The 21,232-nt window shown below is 40.4% G+C and overlaps 1 protein-coding gene across 1 annotated transcript in view; it reads left to right on the plus strand.

Annotated features, from left to right (window-relative positions):
- The first annotated feature begins 3,689 nt into the window (after positions 1-3,689).
- KCNH8 (potassium voltage-gated channel subfamily H member 8) overlaps positions 3,690-21,232 on the plus strand; it is a 988,350-nt gene continuing 970,807 nt past the window's right edge. Inside the window, exon 1 of the mRNA XM_029589277.1 lies at positions 3,690-3,792. Coding sequence (XP_029445137.1) covers positions 3,717-3,792 — 76 coding nt within the window. The 5' untranslated portion in view covers positions 3,690-3,716. The remainder of the gene's footprint in view (positions 3,793-21,232) is intronic.

A 21,232-nucleotide genomic window follows, 5' to 3' on the forward strand; every position in this document is an offset into this window, starting at 1 on the left:
TCCCCCGAAATGATAGGAAAACCCCATGATATTGATCGTGGGGGTTCTCTTATCATTTTGGGGAAGGGCGGGAAAAATAGCACATAAAAATAACCCCTAAACCCACCCGACCCTTTAAAACTAATCCCTTTGCCTCCCCCATCCTCCCAACCCCCAAAAAACATTTTACAGGTACCTGGTGGTCCAGAGGGGGTCCCGGGAGCGATCTCCTGCTCCCGGGCCATCGGCTGCCACTAATCAAAATGGCGCCGATGGGCCTTTGCCCTTACCATGTAAAGTGGGCCATCCAGTGCTCCTACCATGTGACAGGGGCCGGCCAATGGCACGGATACCCTGTCACATGGTAAGGGCAAAGGCCATTGGCGCCATTTTGATTAGTGGCAGCCAATGGCCCAAGAGAGGGAGATCACTCCCGGGATCCCCACTGGAACACCAGGTACCTGTAAAATGTTTTTTGGGGGGTCGGGAGGGTGGGGGAAGCAAAGGGATTAGTTTTAAAGGGTCGGGGTGGGTTTTTTGTTTATCGGCTCGGGTGCAGTCGATAAACAAAACCACGATCGGGCCCGATGAAAAAAATCCCACATGTGAATTGGAACCGGAATCCGAACCGATTCCGGTTCCGATTCACATCTCTAATTGCTGCTTTTGACACAATAGCAGGCCACCTTGCTCTTTTAGACCACCTTGAATTTTACACTGGAATATCTTACTCGTTCCATCTTCATTCCACTAATATCTATTTAATCAATTTTTGTTTCCTGTGTCCATAGTCTTAGGGTCACATTTGATTCAGACCTATCTTTCAACCTTTGAGTGGCTCTGCTCTCTCAAAATATGTCTTTCATCATATATGCAGTATTGCCCATTGCTGCCCCCTTTTTTTATTCTACTTCAAATGAAACATATCTTTATTTTGAAAATCTTTCATGGATTACTTCCTGTTACCTTTCTTTTCCTAATTCTATTCTTTTTTTCTCCCTGTTCCCACCTCTCTTTTAAATCCCTGTTTCCTTTTTTATCAACACAGTAGCTTTATTTCAAGAGAAATCTTTTTTTATTCCAGCACTCATTGTCAAGAGTGACCCACTCATGTCTCCTCATCTTAATATCAGCAGTCTCCATTTCCGAAATGCCTCTTCTTCAGTGCTTATATTATTACCATGCCATTTTCACACATTATTGTAAAGCTTTTGGAAAATGTTTGTAGAAAAATGTTAAATACATTTCTACCTATTGCAGCTTAGTTTCATTAATTGCCTTCATCTGTTCACTATTTTTGCTCTTGCTCAACATATAATTTAGTTTGGTGTTTCTTCTTTGCTGCATCCTCCTCTGTTTGAAATGATCTAACATCTCTTCACATCACCATCTCTCTGCTTCTATTAAAATTCCAGGTTAAACCTTTCCTGTCTTGTATTTGCCTATGAGTGTTAATAAAAAGAATAGTGTTCTATTTTACTGTCTTATATAATCCTGTGATTGTAAATCCTTTTGACATATATTTGTATGAGAGATGCTATATAAAATTGCTCTTCCTACTGGCTGCAAACTGATTACCTAAATCATTTAGGGTTTCAAGGCAGCTAAAATTAGGGTGTTATTGTTTTCGGGCTACTGAAGCATCTCTTTAAGCTTTCTTCAACCTTAAACAAAGGAAAGCAAACTTGAATGTATTTCTATTGGATGTGGCTGCAGATTCTTAAAAAAAGAAAAGAAAAGAAAAGGATCCATGCTTTAGACAGCAACAAGGAAACTGCAATCCTCACCTCCCCGGAGACAAAGCCAGTGAGACAGCAGCGCTGGCAGTTTTGCTGCTGAACATCGGGAATTCATCTGTGACCCTGCAGCTCCTTGCCGCCGAACCGGTATCCTGGGGAACAGATTAGTGTAAACTATATAAAATACCACTTTATTCTGCATTTAAAAAGTTGCCGCGCTATGCAATAAAACCGGCACATCATAAGAGCTGACCCCCCTTTCTGAGAGTGAATGTGATCAGCGCTGAAAAAATGATGCTTCTCTGTTCCTATCAAGCGCTCCCCCAAACCCTCTGCCGGTCTGCTTTATAATGTGATAAGAAGTGAAGTCCCCTGCCTTCCCCCAGCCTGATTCAGCAGAACCGTGGCTTTCTCCCGAAGAGCTAAAATTAGAAATCAAGCATTGCAGAGGGAAGAAAGATCCCAGAAAACATCAAAGAACTGTAGCAAGTAAAAGCCATGACAGCTCATTTAAAGTGCAAGCTCTGGATGTGAAAGATAAAGAAGTTCATTTGTCAGCCGTCCTCTCTCTTGAGAAGCCAAGTTCTTTTAATATTGAAAAGATGAGTTGGCATCGGACAGACGGGCAGTGCTTGGACAGCGACAATTTGTCTTTGCATTCAATTTCTTCTAACCCTCAATAATCCAACTCTTACTGGAGGCAACAGAGTTTGGATTCTACCGCCAGCTCATCCTCTAATAGCCCACAACTCTGGTTCCTGCAAAAAAAAAAAAGAAATCATTCAGCTAGCAACGATTTCTCTCATTTTTATTGGGATACATTTACTTTCTCCTGATACTTTGTTATCAAAAGGCAACATAGGATTTGAAATGCTTTTAAGGGTCTGGTGTAAAAATGTGTTTAACAGAAGCATTCTGCAACAAGGAAGCCATTGCTGAGGATGTGAAAAGGAAACCATATTTAAAGTGAGCTTCATAAAAAAGTTAATCAGCTGGTCCAAAATAAACAGACGCAAAACAAAGCTATATATTTTTGGTTTGTCAATTTTGCCATGAGGCATTTGTGGTAGTAGAGATAAACTTATAAATAAAGGAGTGCAGGGAAAAAAAAAAACCTTCCCAAATTTCCGCTGGAAAGCTGGTTTGCTCTATTTACCGCTCACGGACACGTGAGAAGTAAAATGAAAACAGGGCTGCCTCGTGTGCAATCCCATATTGCAGCTGCTCTCCTGGGAGTCATTAACTCTTTCAGCAGTAAGAGTCACCTAAGTCCACACACTCCCTCCATGCAGGATCACACGGAAGCCTCGGCTCCAGTCATATTAGAGCACCTTTCGGCGCTTCAAAGCTCTACTTTAACCCGCCCGAATGGGAACCAGTTAAATGCAAATTTTTATGGCATATGTCGCAAGAGTCTTTATGCCTAATATTTGTTTTTCCACCAGGTACGTCCTGGGAAGACGATTCTGCCGCCCCAGCAGCTGCCCTACAGAGTAAAGAGAGAATATGTGTGTTTGTTGGGGGCGGGGGTGGGGGGCGCGCATCGGGCAGCTGTTCCCTTGCAGCTGCAGCTGCCTCGCACGCGCGCCACTACAGTTTTCGTATCACCCCCGCCCCCCTCCGCCTAGCGAATGCTGCTGGAACTCCAGCCTCGCGCCCGCCCTTTCCGGCAGCCTATCAGAGCCGGCAGGTGAGCGCGCGGCAGGCGAGCGGGCACAGCCTGCGGGTAGCGGCTTGCGAGCTGCAGGAGAGCTGACGCTGAGGCTCGCGGCGCTGGAAGGGCGGCCCTCGAGCTCGGGCAAAACATCACCGGCAGCGGCGCCCACTTTCTCTTTTCATCTCCCCACCCACCCCCTTAGCCCCCACTGCGCTCCCGCCCTTCGCCTTACTTCCGCTTAGTTCGACCCCCCTTCCTTCTCTCGCAGCGCACACCGGACTTTCTTTCACAACATCCACCCAGGCAAACTTTGATGGAGAATTTCACACCGCGTTGGAAAAATGCCTGTGATGAAGGGATTACTGGCACCCCAAAACACCTTTCTGGACACCATAGCCACTAGGTTTGACGGCACACGTAAGTCTTTCCTTGGCGTCGTCTCCCGTAGTGCTTTCCAGGACTTTAGACGAGGCTCAGTGTGACCGAGCGGTGAGCTCCTTGTATGCTTGCTGTCCAGGGTCGCCTTAATAATGGTTGTTGCCAATTTGCAAATGAAAGTCCAAACGTGAACGGTTCTGCCTGCTTACTATATCTAGTACCTCTCATTTTTTTTTTTTTTGCCACTTTCGGGGTCGTTGGTCATGTCAGAATATATTAGTTACCACTTTGACTCCATACTACAATCCTGCAAAAGTGCAGAAAACATTTCTGCTGTTACAAATAGGCTGGTTTGATTTTTTAAAATTAATCTTTCGCTCTTCTAGGAGCTGAATATTAATGTTGCTTTTGTACAGATGGTGGTGTTAGAAAGTTTTAAAGGACTTTAAAAAGTTAGCGTGTCTTCGGTCCGGCTGAACCTGAAGGTGTTTCCGATGCCGAGCAGTGTCACTAGGTGGCTGTGGCGACTTTATTCTCTTTAGCACCACGGACAGCTCTGTCTGTAGGAGGTGGAGCACCGCTGGATGCCGGCTGGTTTCAGGCATTTACTAAGAAAGAACCCGAAAGAACGGGCCTTTTACCGGAAAGTGGTTTCCTTTCAGCTAGGGGATCTTAGCTGGTTAAGAGGCTCCTTCTGATGTGTGGACGGAAGAAGTGTTTTGTCTCTTCCCGATCCCCAAACTCTGTGCTTTATTGGTGGTTAGAAAGCATTTCGAATGGCCAGGACTCTCTGAGATTGAGAGACTCGCAACGATTTGAAGCTTCGGGAGTCCAGCGTGATATGACTTCGCAAAGCAAACTTGCAGTATCTTTATCACTCTTTTTCTCTTTACTATTTTGAAAAAGGAACAAAACTTGATAAATGATTTTTACTTTTGCAATCAGTAGCATAACGCAAAGCACACTGAATGTACTGAAGTCTAGAGATTTGGAAACAAGTTAACATAAAATTACCGTGTCCCAGTTTTCAATAGTTATTTTATATGTACGCTGTATTTTTCTATTTTGTCTTTTCTTCATTATTTTTATGCACTGCTAGTTTGCATGTACACTTATTCCTGAAACCTAAGAAATAAATAACTTGAAGGACTTGAATGCCGGGCTCTGAAGCAATACGTCATAAATAATCAACAATTATATGACACGTTGAAGATAATATTACTAAATATAAGGTGAAAGCTTCTTGTCAATATTTTGGTGAAGCTATTGCATCATTACAGTGCCAGGGAAATATAGGCATGTAGCAACCATAAGAGGGAGGTGCTTTATGCTTATGTTTTAATTTAACTTTCTTTTAGAAAATATGTCTTAATAGCTGCTGAAAAACCACTTTTTTTTTGTACCTTTCCTAAGTTTATAATGTGAGAGTTTCTAGAGCTTTACAGCTTTAAAGTTGCGCACAACGAAACATTCACTGATTACTATAGCAGAGGGAGATACTTTGCAAAGTACAGTTGTAAATATGCAATAGTATCAAACTATTTGCTCTTTACACTAACCACAGAGTATTGTGTGAAATCTATGTAGTTTGATATTGGTTTCTGATTGTTATTTTAGTAAAACTACTTCGAGTTCAAAGGACTTTAATGTGTCTCAAGAAAATTTTCTTTGCACAGAGCACATTGAGCAAATGTTGCATAATTGGTGGCACACTTTCACTAATTTTATTGCAAAAAGTCCTCAGTATGTAATCGACTTGAACAAACTGAATAAGCTTATCTATTTTTAAGTGATAAAGGTTAAGAGTTCTTTTAATTCAGGGAAATAGTAAACATGACATGTTCCCCAGCAAAGCTTATTAATCCAAAATATTCTACATACATACTCCTGAGTGTGTGTTTGTGTGTATGTGTGATTATTGGAGCAAATTTTCAAGGTATCAAGTTGCATGGACTACAAACTATTGCTGGAAGGCCTTTATATGAATATATATCTTATGATCCTGAAGTGTTTCACTAAATATTTAAGAGAAATGAATGTAATAGCAGATAAGGGCATGAATGGGGTTTTGTTTCACAATTGTTCCACTAAAAGATAGCCTCTGTGAAAATATAATTTTGCCCATGGATTTTATTAAGTGAGAGCATGGGTTATTAAAAACATACCCTAATATAGCAACACAGATCTGATCCATAATAAGTTTATTTTCCATCAAAATCATAGAAGACATACTTTAGTGAGTTTTTTGGTTTTTGTTTTTTTTAACTATGAACTAAATCCAGTCCAAACAGTCTGATAGTTAACTGAAGTATTGATTTTGTCATGACAAAATATATCATAATGAATAGCATTAAACTCACAGTACCAAAATGAAACAAATGTAAATGAGTTTCTTACTTTAAAAATTCAGTATAAATACAATATCACAAGTTTGATGGTAGACATATATGATCTCCCATTGGACTGGAACATTAACATTATAATGCAAAGTGTTGGACCATGAGAGGATTCCTTTATGAATACATTTTATCATAGCATAAGCAAAGACTAACAATCCACTAACATAGTTTAGTGCATATTATTTTGTAAGATAATTGAACTATTGCAAATGCTGCATTAAGAAGAGCAAATAGCACTGAATAAACATAAGAATATTATGACTATTTTAAACAAGTCAGTATTGTGTTTAATTAATAGATCTCCTTTTAATGGAAGCATTTCACATTGATAGGATACAGTATGCAGATAGTGATATGCTAATCCACCAATGAATTCCTAAATTAAGAGAGAATTAGTTATATTTCTGGGTAATATTGCAAAAAGGATTTCAGATTAAATTTCAGAATATTCTTTCTTAAGTGCAGTACTTTCAAGTAAACATCGTTAGTTGGAATACTAGCCATTCAGACTGAATATAGTATTGATCTAATGGTTCTATTAAATAGAAAGGTACTATATTATGAACCATACCATTCTCCTGAAGGACTGGTAACCCACCTAAAGATCATCAAGTTAGTTTTCAAATAGACCCTTTTCTTTAAAATTTTTAGCACTAGAATTTAATGTTTGTTTACAGAGAGGTTACACTATATATTTCAATTCTTTTTATACTAAACTCATAGTACCTTTAACATTAATATATTTTTCTTTTCATCTTCAAGATAAAATACTGAAAAATAGTTATAGTAACTCTGTCTTATGATCATGTACTTGTAATAACTATTGCATCATTCTAATGCAGTAAAGAAATACTTTGAAAGTTGTAGATCACGCATAGTGGCTAATTTGTGGAGAAAGACTGATAGGAGAGCTAGCAATAATTTAGGCTTGATTAGAGTTTCCTTTATAAAGAAAATGGAAAGTCCATCTAATATAAGCAAAGTTTCATTACATAGAAATTATTTTTTATTTCTGATTGTTTTGATGTTGTATGCACATCTATGGCCACTTTTTGATATTGTTCAATATAAAGAAAAACTACATAAATACATCTTTTCACCATACATGCTTTACACTGAAAATCACTAATGCAATTGCTGACATTTTACAATATTATATAATTAATTATTCTAAGAATTTGATATGCTTTCACTTGGTATTTTGCAAGTAGTCCTTTAGCGCTAATCACAGATTGAGGGGACAATTCCAATGTTGGAAATATACTGCAACTGCTAATGCTTAGATGCTTTATAGCTATTTGTTTAGGAGCTAGGGTTTGTCATGTTATAGTTAACTGGCATTACTTATTCATTATATTGAAAACACTTGTGTTATATAAGAATGCCATCCATAAATTGCACTATTGTAATGTAAAGTATTGTATTGTTGATCAACTGTTTAAAATTCTTAAAAATAAATGTGTTGATTCTCTTCTGTATGTGAGAGATGATGACTTGGATGTAAAAATCAAACCAAAATATATTTGAAGTGATCCACACATATGAGTAAGGTAGAAGAGCCCAATGAAATCATCATACTGAAGTCTAAGATACACCTCTAATGCATATCTAATGGAAATCACAAATCAGCTTTGAAAATAGCATACCAGGAAATTCACAGTGCATACTCACATTGCAAATGAGGTCTTAACTTTGACATATTGTGTTTACTTTTATATATCATGTTTATGTTTTTACAAACCTGAAACAAGAAAGAAGATATGAACACAAAACAATAGCTCTTTATTCACTAATAATATCTTACATATTTTAACTTGTATGCCCATCAAAATGGTAAGAGGATAAGTCAACTCTGAACATAAAGAAATACCCACTAACACATAGCCCAAAGATCAATAAATATCATGCAAACAGGAGCCAATGAACTACTCAGATTGCTCAAAGATATTATAAACTGGTATCCGCACAAACCTGTAAAATAACACTAAAGCAGGGACGAAACCCTAGAAAGTGAACAACAGGCGTGATTTCAATCATGTACCAGTGCGAGTGCAATGTTCGTATTTTTAGAAAAATATTTTTGCAAATAAAATAATACTTAGGTAAACAATCCTTAGATGTGCTAGCACCAATGTACTGGTATCTCAATGTATGCTAAAACAAATATGTTTGCAGCAGACAATATGACTCTCAGAGACTAAACCAAAAAATGAATACTTAGCTCATTGTGAACAATGAGTCACAGTCTGCCATTCACTTTGTGTAGAAATCCTTCCAACACTGGTCTACTAGATGCCAGACTAAGGAGTATAACAAGTGTTTAGTTCTAACAATGTTTTGATAGATATATCCTTCCGCTGCTGATCTTACTGGATGTCAACCTCCAAGCTCACCAATGCCCAACATTGACAGTGTTGGGCACTGGTGAGATCAGTCCTCACCTTTGTCAGTCCTTGCCTGTGTCAGGGGCTTCATGAAAACACTGTAAGAAATGCAATAGAGAAAAATGAAATGCTGTTTCCTCAAAAAAGACTCACATAAACAGCTTCTAACAACTCTCGGCAATTATAAACGGACCATAGCTTCACAATTATACACCAGCATGGAGAATCACCATCTTTAAATTCCCCTATGCCAATAAAACTTCTCCAAACACCTGACGTCACTGAACCCAGACACACCAAAACTTTTAATGCAAACAAAAGGAAGTTGAATCAAACCCATAGTAATTTGATTAAAAAAAAAATCTTAATAGAAAACAGATCAATCAATCCCCTTATTTAGCCCCAATGGAGTTACAGTATGGAATCTGAAGATTAGTTTTTGTTCCTTCTGTACAAATAGAAATCTAGGAGGGTTCCCCAACACTGAAAAAGTTAAATCTGATAGTGCATGTCCAGCAGAAAGCCAATATTGAACCAAAGGTGCTTCCATACATTGACGATGGAAGTCTGCATAAGAAGATATGCAAACAGAAGTATATAGATATTTTCAATTTATTAAAGGAGCAATGGGGTATACGAAAGAAGACAAAGGAAATGGAGGTGATTGAGAAAGTGTGTAGGGTGCCAAAAATGATTGTGAATTGGGTAAGAAGCTTCCTCCATCTAGAGACTGTCAAGGTCCATTAGAACCTATCTCAGTGTGAGGTTCTGCTGGTATATACCAATGGGATTCTGGAAGTGCATAAGGACTACAAAGGTTGGACTTATCTCAACTATGGAAGTGAAAAAACAAAAACAAGATTGATGCCTTGGAAAGAACTCACCCGACTCTGGCCAAAGTTTCACTTTATGGCTGCATCAGGGGCTCTTTTAAAAGATCTAGAGTGTGTACATTAATACCGTATGTATTCACCGGCAGTATCCACTGATTAAATGTATTAGGATGGCTTTAAAAACGTCAGAGATGGTGGTTGTCTCTAAAGGATATTTGAAGACAATTACAGTATTCTGTCGTTGAAAATCACCATCGTGTGAAGCAGAACACAACACTCATAAGTGTGGAGATAAAGATTCCTAGTTTTGGCTACAGTGCTTTGTTCCTTAAAGATGCCTTTGCAGTGAACAAAACACAACATCCCTAATCGTGGACTCCTAGACTTCTTGAGGTCAACAGATCAAGATATGTTTTTAAAGCTATTCTAATACATTTGATTAGTGGATACTGCCGGTGAATACATACGGTATTAATGTACACACTCTAGATCTTTTAAAAGAGCACCTGATGCAGCCATAAAGCGAAACTTTGGCCAGAGTCAGGCGTGTTCCATACTATTTGAATAAAATCCTTTCCAAGGCATCGGTCTTGTTTTTGTTTTTTCACTTCCATGGCTTTCCTGAACTGATTACCGTCTTGTTTTGTGGGTCCCTCCTTATCTCAACTATGTCAAGAAGTTTTGTGATGGAAAAAAGTAGTTCATGTCCAGTGGGTGATGAAAAATACTCACATTGCTATTACATTACATTTTACATTTATATGCTGCCTAATTAATCCATGTGTGTGTGGTGGGGGTAGGAGGTGTAGGAGCAGCTCTTTCATGGTGCCACTGCATCCAGAAGTGTCAGCAGAGAGGTGGCTCCAATCAAAACAACTGCATGGGGATAGATCATATGCTGGTGCTTCAATAAGTTCACCTGTAACTTCCCAGACTGCAATTCAAGCATGTCTGTTCTTTTTGTAGAGCAAGCCATTCTGACAATAAGTGTTCCAAACCGGACAACTGGAGGACAAGGACAATCCTGAAATGAGACAATTTTTGGCTTGGCTCAACCTCTGTGAAGGTATAGGAAATGCAGGAAAGGTTATAGGCCTATCCCTGAAAGGATGAAGATCTGACCTTGTGTGTGTAGTGGGGGGGGGGGGGGGGGGGGAGTTGGGGGAAGAGGCTGTTTGGAGGTTTTCAGATCACTTATTTGATCCCTTGATGTAGGAAGAGAGTTGTTAATTCTTCAGGTTGCAAGAAGTGACAGAGGTAAAATTGGAGGTGGAGTTGCTTTTGGGACATGTAGGGTAACCATTTTTGGAACAGTCTTTCCAGTGATGTAGTTGTTGCCTTTAGCATCAGTTTCAAAAAAGGAACTTGGAAAGTAGCAGCTGATTTTAAACTTGTCTTACTCCAATGGTTTGTCCAAAAATGACTTTGTGTCATGAGATATGTGTTCAGTACATTATATGTTTTCAATTTGGCAGTTTCAATGGTGATTTGGGCCAGGGAGATGGCTCAAATGACTAATATATTGAGTCAACTTTTAGGCTCCTTCTGGTGCATCCTGACATTTTTCTTTTATTGAGTTTCAAATTCCTGGAGAACTTTTGTTTCAGTAAGTGCATGCTGATGGGTTGCTTTATCTAATGTGCTTTTTTTGAAATGTTCATTCAGCACTTTATTTCCCTTGGTGATGGTGCATGAGATTGGACTGGAAAGAATATTTTATTACCTGGATGGTTTTTTGTTTGCCAGTGCATAGGCATCTGGGTAATGCATTGAGTTGTTGAGGGTTTTTCTAGATGTGGCAGATAGTTTTGGTATTTCTCTTGCTCAGAACAAGAGCAAAGGCCCCTCTGTATTTTTGAAATTCATGGGGATTGAGCTGGATTCCAGGACTGCTCTTTGGGAAGATTGGTCTTCAGGGTAAGAAGCTTAAGTAAATTGTCCTTCAGCAAATAAAGTCCTTGGTTTGTAGCCTTAACTTTGTATGACATGTTCCGGGAGCAAGATGGCTGCTGAGTAGGATGCCGCGGTGGAGCTCTCTCTCTGCTGGTTTTTCCTCAGGGCAGATTTTCTTGTTTAAATTCATGCCTCACACAAAAAGAAAGGGGAAAATAAGGGGAGTGAGTGCAGACTCACCCCGTTTGGATCCCCTTCAACCCCGCATCGAGGGCTTCTTCGTGGGTGCTGAAACTTCTTCCCTGGAGGACTTGGTCGCTGGAGGGACGGCGCTGGAGCATGTGTCGTCCCCCTTGACACTTGACATTACTCTGAGCCCCGGGGTGCCGAGCAGGCTGGCTCATCCCAGCCAGATGGAGGAGCTTTCTATGTTGCCGGCAACGGCAGGAACCTCCCTGGGCTTCCCACAGGGTGAGGCAATACCTGAGAAACGGAGAAAAATCCTGGAGAACAACACAGGACTTCAAAAAGAACTACAGTTGCCTTTGACTATAATTACTGAAACAGGAATGGCTTCTATGCAAGAGGAACAATGGTTGGTGACACTTATTTCAGCACAAGGTATGGGACCGAGTCCAGGAACAAAGATGGAAGTGGGAAATGCACAAACAGAGGTGGGGACTTTGAAGCAAACAGCTAACTTTGAGAAAATATCTCTAGAGGAGATTTGGTCAGTGTTAAAGTCTATAGAGTCTTCTATAATTACCTTAACACAAACAACTATGGAAACAAAAAACCAGACTGTGTTAAATGCTAATCTGATTTCTTCTTTTAAAGAGAAGGTGGAAAAGCTGGAAAAAAAGGTTTCTGATGTGGACAAAATACAATTAAAGTTGGTTCAGTCTGATATATCAAGCAATAGGAGAATAGAGACTATTGAGAATGCTCTGAGGTCCCACAACCTCAGAGTTTTAAATTTTTCAGTTATTAATATGATCTCCACTCTGGAGTTAATTAAGCAATATATTCTGCAAGTCTTGAAAATTCCCTTGCAAGCGATGCCACCAATTACTAAGGCCTGTTACCTTCAACAGACAGGAAGGGTGGAAGGAGAAGTGACTAGACATGTTGCACGCCCCGTCCGCTCTTGGCCTCCGCATGGGCCTGCTTACCTTCCCAACTCCTCTGCAGGTCCCGGGTCAGCCTCTTCCGTGGCCACAGCTAGCTCCTCAAGGCCTCGGTGTCCTGCAGCGGTGGTCGCCAGGCCTTCCTCAGTGCACCAGGCCTCACGACGGGGGTCGACATCCTCCGTGGTGTTGGCCCTGCCCCTAGGCATGCGCGTGCAGACCGCCCGGTCCCTTATAGGGCCAGGGGCGGGTCCTAGCTCCGCAGCTCGCCCTGATTGAGCACAGTATATCAGGAAGTTCCTGCCTTCACTTCCTGGCCTTGGCAATCGGGTCGACACCATGTGCGTACTAGTTTGCCTAAGTGTCTCATCGCTTGTTCCAGTCTTGTTCCAGCCTTGTTCCAGCGTCCTCCTGTTCCAGAGTCCTTCTGTTCCAGCGCTTCCTGAAGTAGTACTTCTCGGACTGACCTTTGGAACTTGACCCCTGCTTTGGCTGACTACTCTCGGATTGACCTCTGGAACTTGAACTCTGCTGTCACTGACCATGCCTCCTTGAGCCTGGCCCTGCTCCTAGCCTTGTCATCTCAGACACTGTTCTGGCCTTCCTTGATTCCCCAAGTCTCCAGTTCTGACATCGACCATGCACCCTTGATTCTGGTGGGCGCACCTCTGTACTTCCTATCCGGGAGACCCTGCAAAGCCTACCTAAGTCCAAGCAGCCCGGGTCCTCAAGGGCTCCACCCAGGGGGACCTCAGGCTTCCAGTGGTGAAGCTCCAGCTAGCCTCTGACTCCTCCTATGCTCCACCTCCTGGTGGCAGTTGCTTCCTGGGCCTGACCACGAAGCCCCTCCTCACTGTCTCAGGACAAGGGTCCACCTCCAGGTGCAACAAGACAGATGTCAACATTGGATATCTCTCAGATTTTAGAGATGTCGCAAGAAATGGACCTATGGAAATTACCCATAGAAGAACACTTTTGATATATTTGCATTTGTGTCTGACCGCAATAATGTATTGAAATTTTTCTTTAGAAATCGCCAAATTCCCTTATACGGCCGGCAGATATGGATGTATCTAGATGTGATTAAAACAACACAAATGCGCAGAAAAAGTTTTCTTGCTATGCATGCTGAAGTACTCCAATTAGGAGCTAGATTTGTTATTAGATATCCATGCAAATGTTGTATAAGATACTTAAATGTTAATTATGTATTCTTCAAACCCAAGCAGCTCAATGCCTTCCTCATTGCACACCCCCGTATAGATTCCACTGGGGTATCAGCATAGATAAAAGTTTGGCTATTCGGCATAACCACTACTATGTAATATATGATTTCTATGGTATTCGCTTCTATTTTCTGCCTCGACTATTTTTCTTATAATTTTGGTGCAAAATGTAAAGCTTGCATGGAAAAAATTTCTTTATATCATTTAACTTTTGAGATGCACTATTTTTCTGAAATAAGTGCAATTCTTGTTTAATAATATAATAACTTGAAAATTAAAAATTAATAAAAAACAAAAAAAACTTTGTATGACATACCATTATAGTGGGATGGGTATTTGTAAGGCAATTGGTAGAGTCCACTGCGAGTCTGCAGCACAAACACCATTTCATTTGGCTCACATGGCCTTTGAGGAAAACTTTCAGATCTGAAATCCCACTTCAGTGAAGAATCCTTATGATAAGAAGATCCTATCTTGAGTAAGAATTTGAAGCTCTTTACTGTTGCAGCAAATGGCATGGACTTCAGGAACAAGTAGTGTCATGGTCCAATTCTTAAATGAATCCAGATTCACCTGTTGTATTTCATTTATGGAGCTGTTTCTGTTGGTTGTAACTTTGGAGATTTGGGAAGTCAACCTGTGCAAAAAGAACATTATACAATCTAGGGATGTTTGACATTAATAATAACAAGTCAGCTAGATGGCTCAGGGTTTTAGACTTGCTTTATGAGATTGTGTTACGCTGTTTGCAACTCAGTGTAACTGCATAAGAAAAGCATTTTCTGGGATTTATAATTCAATTGCAGGTTTTGTTTCTCATTCCAAGTAGTCCACCTTCTGGAGTCTGGCTGATATAGCAAAGCTGTAGGGAACAATTGTTCCTGACTTCCTCTAGCAACTTGGAACCCAGAAGAATGAGTCTTCTTGTGATCAGCAGCAGCCACAGCAACTTGGGTGCCTTATGTCCATCGCTGCAATAGGTGTTAGTGGTTGATGATTTACTTGTAGCCCTACCTCCAGATTACATAAAATAATGATAGGTTATAGAGATGTGCATTGTTTTTTTTGGGTTTTTTTTCAGTTCGGGCTTCATTTTTGGACTCCTGCAGTAAATTTTGTTTTTCCCGCATTTTTTTTTGTGGGTCCTGATTTTCATGTTAGCATGCACTAACATTTTAAAGTCAGTATGCGCTAATTCCCGTTAGTGTGCACTAACACGAACTACGAATTTTTCAGAAAAATTCAGTTCCTTTTTTGGCGCCCCCAAACCATGACAAATTAGAGAATTTAGTTGAAATTGTCAAATTTTTGAAAATGAATACACATGCCTAATAGGTTATGTCCATGAATTGGTACCAGATTTATTTAGTGGATTCAAAAAGGTAGATCATGTATATGATGAAGTGGACCTGTATAGAAACAGTAGGGAGAGCATCAGCCTTTCTCCCCTCCATGAACCCAGCCCCTATTGCTGTCTATTAGGGCTGGCATAAATAAAGCCTCAGAGGCAATGTCATACCTCTTTCAAGTAAAACCAAAATTCTCAACTTTATTTCTGGTTTTACAACCAGCTACTATTATACATTTCAGTATAGGGTAGGCATTTCAGTAATAAATACTCAAAATTCATGGGATACACAGTTAGAGTAAACTGACAATAATATACTATCTGGTACCTAAAGGGTTAAAATACCAATCTCTCAGTATTCACTTGAACAGCAATTAAATATTCCATTCCTCCCATGCCATACATTAACAGAAATCAGATCTTTTCAATCTTCCCTTATTCCCCCTCTTCATACTTTCCCAAGCACCATTAAATAGAATATACAGCTTATATCTCTTAAAATTCAGGTACCTTGGAGTTTTCCCAAAATGTCAGGTTCCCCTATTCTCACCAAAGGATCGGTGAATCACATTCTCCCAGACTCCTCTTACTTTAAAACACTGAACTCCAAATCATGGAACATGGGCTTACCTCCCCAGTGCTTTTTCCACATCTAGGGGTCCCTGACTCTTTCCCATATCATATACCCCATTCTCGCCTTCCCCATCCAGTGAGTTCCTCAAGATGAGTTGTTCACTTCCCATAGGCATCTGGCACCCAGGGATGGATTTAGGATTTTGCAGTCCCTAGGCACTGATGGTACTGTTGTGCCCCACCCGACCATCCCTCAGCAAGGTTGGACAGCAGGGAGTAGGTCTAATGCACAGCCCCAGAGTTTACTGTTGGGGCTCAGGGATAGATGTTGTGGCAAAAACATGAAAATTCTGAAGTGCATTAACAAATATTTCCATCTTTTATATTACATTATACACCTTGCTTGTGTCTATATGGTTTATTTATTTATTTATTTATTTATTTATTTTTAATTTTTATATACCGAAGTTCTAGTAGGGACTACAAATCACTCCGGTTTACATAAAACGAAGAACTGCTCAACAGATAGCGGAGCTTTACATGGAACCGTATAACATATGGAACAGTATAACTGGTTGACAATTTAACATAGTGCTAAATAAAGTGATAATATTTTAACTGGTAATAAATAAAGAAATATAATATTTTATATAAGAAGTATAACTATTTAACGTAGCAATAAATATAAATATAAGCAATGCCTAATATATATATGAAATAAAGTGAATTTTTTTTTTTTTAAAGTGAATTTTTGAGCTCACAGATAATTGTCCAGTTGCAGATTCTTAAAAGTAGTACTTTATACAGTGTCCATAGTTAAGGGATGGAAGTCTGTTGGTGTGTTATTGGGTGAGGAAAAGGGATCTCAAATATCAGTAAAGAGAGATGATCTCGGGGATGGGGAGAGGAAGAGGTAAGAGGACCAGGGATGGGAAGAGAAAGGGAGGAGGACCAAGAATGGGGAGAGGAGGAGAGAGGACTAGATATAGGGAAGATTGTTGGGGGGGGGGGTGAAATTCCCCTTATCATTTTGGTAGCCCTTCTCTGTACCTTCTCCATCGCAATTATATCTTTTTTGAGATGTGGCGACCAGAATTGTACACAGTATTCAAGGTGCGGTCTCACCATGGAGCGATACAGAGGCATTATGACACCTTCTGTTTTATTCACCATTCCCTTTCCAATAATTCCCAACATTCTGTTTGCTTTTTTGACTGCCGCAGCACACTGAACCGATGATTCAATGTGTTATCCACAATGACGCCTAGATCTCTTTCTTGGGTGGTAGCACCTAATATGGAACCCAACATTGTGTAACTCTAGCATGGGTTATTTTTCCCTATATGCATCACCTTGCACTTATCCACATTAAATTTCATCTGCCATTTGGATGCCCAATTTTCCAGTCTCACAAGGTCTTCCTGCAATTTATCACAATCTGCTTGTGATTTAACTACTCTGAACAATTTTATATCATCTGCAAATTTGATTACCTCACTCGTCGTATTTCTTTCCAGATCATTTATAAATATATTTAAAAGTAAGGGTCCCAATACAGATCCCTGAGGCACTCCATTGCCCACTCCCTTCCACTGAGAAAATTGTCCATTTAATCCTACTCTCTGTTTCTTGTCTTTTAGCCAGTTTGTAATCCACGAAAGGACATCGCCACCTATTAGGGATGTGAATCGTTTTTGAACAATTAAAATTATCGTCAGATAATTTTAAAATTGTCCAAAATCGTTAGAGTGCACGATACAATACAAATGCCCCCGATTTATCATCAGGGGTATTTGTATTGTATCGTTAAATAGGGCACGGGAATTATTTGGGGGAGGGCGGGAAAACCGGCACACCAAAACAACCCCTAAACCCACCCCGACCCTTTAAAACCAATTCCTTACCCTCCCCCACCCTCCCGAACCCCCCCAAAATGTTAAGTTACCTGGTGGTCCAGTGGGGGGGGGGGGGGGTGTCCCGGCGCTATCTCCCACTCTCGGGCCATCGGCGCCATTTTGGCTGCCAATAATTAAAATGGCGCCGTTGGCCCGATAAAAAAAAAAACCCCACCCGACCCTTTAAATCGACCCCCCCAAACTCCTGACCCTTTTTTTTTAAGTGAGGCCCATGCCGCTAAAAAAAAACAAACCCACCCGACCCTTTAAATCGACCCCCCACCCTCCCGACCCTTTTTTTTTAAGTGAGGCCCGCGCCGCTAAAAAAAAACAACCCACCTGACCCTTTAAATCGACCCCCCCTCCTGACCCCCCCAAAACCTTTTAAAATTACCTGGTGGTCCAGGGGGGGCCTCGGGAGGCCTCAGGGAGAGATCCAGGGGGGCCTCGGGGAGAGGAGAGATCCAGGGGGGCCTCGGGAAGAGATTTCCCGTTCCCAGGCATCAGCTGTTCTAAAAATAAAATGGTGCCGATGCACCTTTGCCCTTACCATGTGACAGGGTATCCGTGCCATTGGCCGGCCCCTGTCACATGGTAGGAGCACTGGCTGGCTGGCGCCGGCGCCATTTTATTTTTAGAACAGCTGATGCCTGGGAATGGGAAATCTCTTCCCGAGGCCCCCCTGGATCTCTCCTCTCCCCGAGGCCCCCCTGGATCTCTCCCCAAGGCCCCTCCTGGACCACCAGGTAATTTTAAAAGATTTTGGGGGGGTCGATTTAAAGGGTCGGGTGGGTTTTTTTTTTTTAGCGGCGCGGGCCTCACTTAAAAAAAAATTAGCGATGTGAATTGGAATCGGAAACAATTCCAATTCACATATCTTAACGATCAGATTTCCCCCCCCCCCCCCAGCCGAATCTGATCGTTAAGACGATCTGGCACACGATTCACATCTCTACCACCTATCCCATGACTTTTTATTTTTCCTAGAAACCTCTCATGAGGAACTTTGTCAAATGCCTTCTAAAAATCCAAGTACACTACATCTACAGGTTCACCTTTATCCACATGTTTATTAACTCCTTCAAACAAGTGAAGCAGATTTGTGAGGCAAGACTTGCCTTGGGTAAAGCCATGCTGACTTTTTTTCCATTAAACCATGTCTTTCTATATGTTCTGTGATTTTGATGTTTAGAATACTTTCCACTATTTTTCCTGGCACTGAAGTCAGGCTAACCGGTCTGTAGTTTCCCGGATCGCCCCTGGAGCCCTTTTTAAATATGGGGTTACATTAGCTATCCTCCAGTTTTCAGGTACAATGGATGATTTTAATGACAGGTAACAAATTTTTACTAATAGGCCTGAAATTTCATTTTTTAGTTCCTTCAGAACCCTGGGGTGTATACCATCTGGTCCAGGTGATTTACTACTCTTAAGTTTGTCAATCAGGTCTACCACATCTTCTAGGTTCACCGTGATTTGGTTCAGTCCCTCTGAATCATTACCCATGAAAACCTTTTCCAGTACGGGTACCTCCCCAACATCCTCTTCAGTAAACACCGAAGAAAAGAAATCATTTAATTTTTCCACAATGGCCTTATCTTCTCTAAGTGCCCCTTTAACCCCTCGATCATCTAACGGTCCAACTGACTCCCTCACAGGCTTTCTGCTTCGGATATATTTTAAAAAGTTTTTACTGTGAGTTTTTGCCTCTATGGCCAACTTCTTTTCAAATTGTCTCTTAGCCTTTCTTATCAATGTCTTACATTTAACTTGCCAATGTTTATGTATTATCCTATTTTCTTCTGTTGGATCCTTCTTCCAATTTTTGAATGAAGATCTTTTGGCTAAAATAGCTTCTTTCACCTCCCCTTTTAACCATGCTGGTAATCGTTTTGCCTTCTTTCCACCTTTCTTAATGTGTGGAATACATCTGGATTGTGCTTCTAGAATGGTATTTTTTAACAATGACCATGCCTCTTGCACTTTTTACTTTTGTAGCTGCTCCTTTCAGTTTTTTTCTATTTTTCTCATTTTCTCAGTTTCCCTTTTGAAAGTTTAGCACGAGAGCCTTGGTTTAGCTTAGTGTCCCCCTTCCAGTCATTAAATCAAATTTGATCATATTATGATCACTATTGCCAAGCGGCCCCACCACCGTTACCTCTCTCACCAAATCTTGTTCTCCACTGAGAATTAGATCTAAAATTGCTCCCACTCTTGTCGGTTCCTTGTATTTATGCTACCAAAATACAAGAATCTGTACTTTATTTTGTATTGAATTTAAGTTGCCAAACTCTTGTCCTCTCTTTAGTCTTTCATAGATTATGCCTTAATTTCTCCACACATTTTGAAGTCTCATCACGGTTATAGATTTTAGTCCTAGCTGCAAAAAGAGACACCTTCCCAATTAATCTCTCTTTAATATGACATGCAAATATTGAGCAAAACTAGACACAGGACTCTGGTGATAACCCAAATTTCCTTACATTTAACTCAATTTAGCTCTCAATTGCGTATCACTCAGCTAGTATCTAATCCAATTTACAACTGTAGAACTTGCTTTTATGACTCTTATGTGAGGAACAATATCTCATTTCATACTGAAAGCTAAGAATACTATGTCCAGAACTTCCCAGTTTCCCTTGATATAATTAACTGGTCACCCAGTCAAATAAATTGATCAGATTTGTTTGATATGACTCCTCTCTAGCAAAACCATGTTGCCTTGGATCCTGTGATCTTCTGGTTTCAAGAAATTGTCTCATTTTAATTAGTAGGGATTCCATTAACAATGTATTCACTACTGGGCTCAGACTAACAGGCCTGTAGTTATCAGGCCTCTGTTTACTAGGGATGTGAATCGTTTTTCAACGATTAAAATTATCGTCCGATAATGTTTATATCGTCTTAAATCGTTATAGAACACGATACAATAGAAATTCTAACGATTTATCGTTAAAAATCGTTAAATCGTGTTAGTGCGCACTAACTCGAGTTAGTGCGCACTAACTCCCCGTTAGTGCGCACTAACTCGATTTAGTGCGCACTAACTGAAAATGATACAAATAAACACTTTCCAGGTCACTGAAGGTCAGTTAGGAATGAATATGTGTTCCTATTGGCTGGCTGCCCTCTTATCTATTGATATTACCAAGGTTACCACTGAGGTGATGGTTGGGGGGATGGGAAATGGAACTGGAAACTAACGAACACCAACAGAAAATGAAACAAAGTGTTCACACTTCACAGGTCAGTAAAGGTCACTTAGGAATGAATATGTATGTATGTATTCCTATTGGCTGGCTGTGCTCTTATCTATTGATGTTACCAATATGGTTGGGGGGATGTGAAATGGAAACAGTTGGAAGCTTGACAAAAAAAGTAATGTAATGATCAGCACTCACGTGACTAGAACTTGTTTGTTTATTATTTTTGTTAGCAGGCACCTGAAATGCTAGTGCATGTTGAATTTGCCAATCACTGTGCATTTTAGAAAGGTGGTCCTGGCTGGAACTGTACACAGTTCAAATATATGTAATTGATTGTTGGTAAGTGTATTTTTTAAGTAGCCACACTGGCACCAGTATGTTTACTTTTCCTCCTACTTAACTCACTAGCTCAGCTTTGTAAGAAGGGCTTCTCTGCTTGTGTGTTGTTTTTGTTTGGTGTGAGGAGAGCAGAAACATCAGATCTTTATTCAATCTACTACAGTCATCTCTTACAGTGCCCTATCCCTATTAATACCAGGAGTGTTGTGATCTTCCTGCACACAGTGCCCTAACCCTGATACCAGTCTGAGACAGC

Source organism: Rhinatrema bivittatum, chromosome 2 (assembly GCF_901001135.1).
Source record: "Rhinatrema bivittatum chromosome 2, aRhiBiv1.1, whole genome shotgun sequence".
NCBI classification, from domain to species: domain Eukaryota; kingdom Metazoa; phylum Chordata; class Amphibia; order Gymnophiona; family Rhinatrematidae; genus Rhinatrema; species Rhinatrema bivittatum.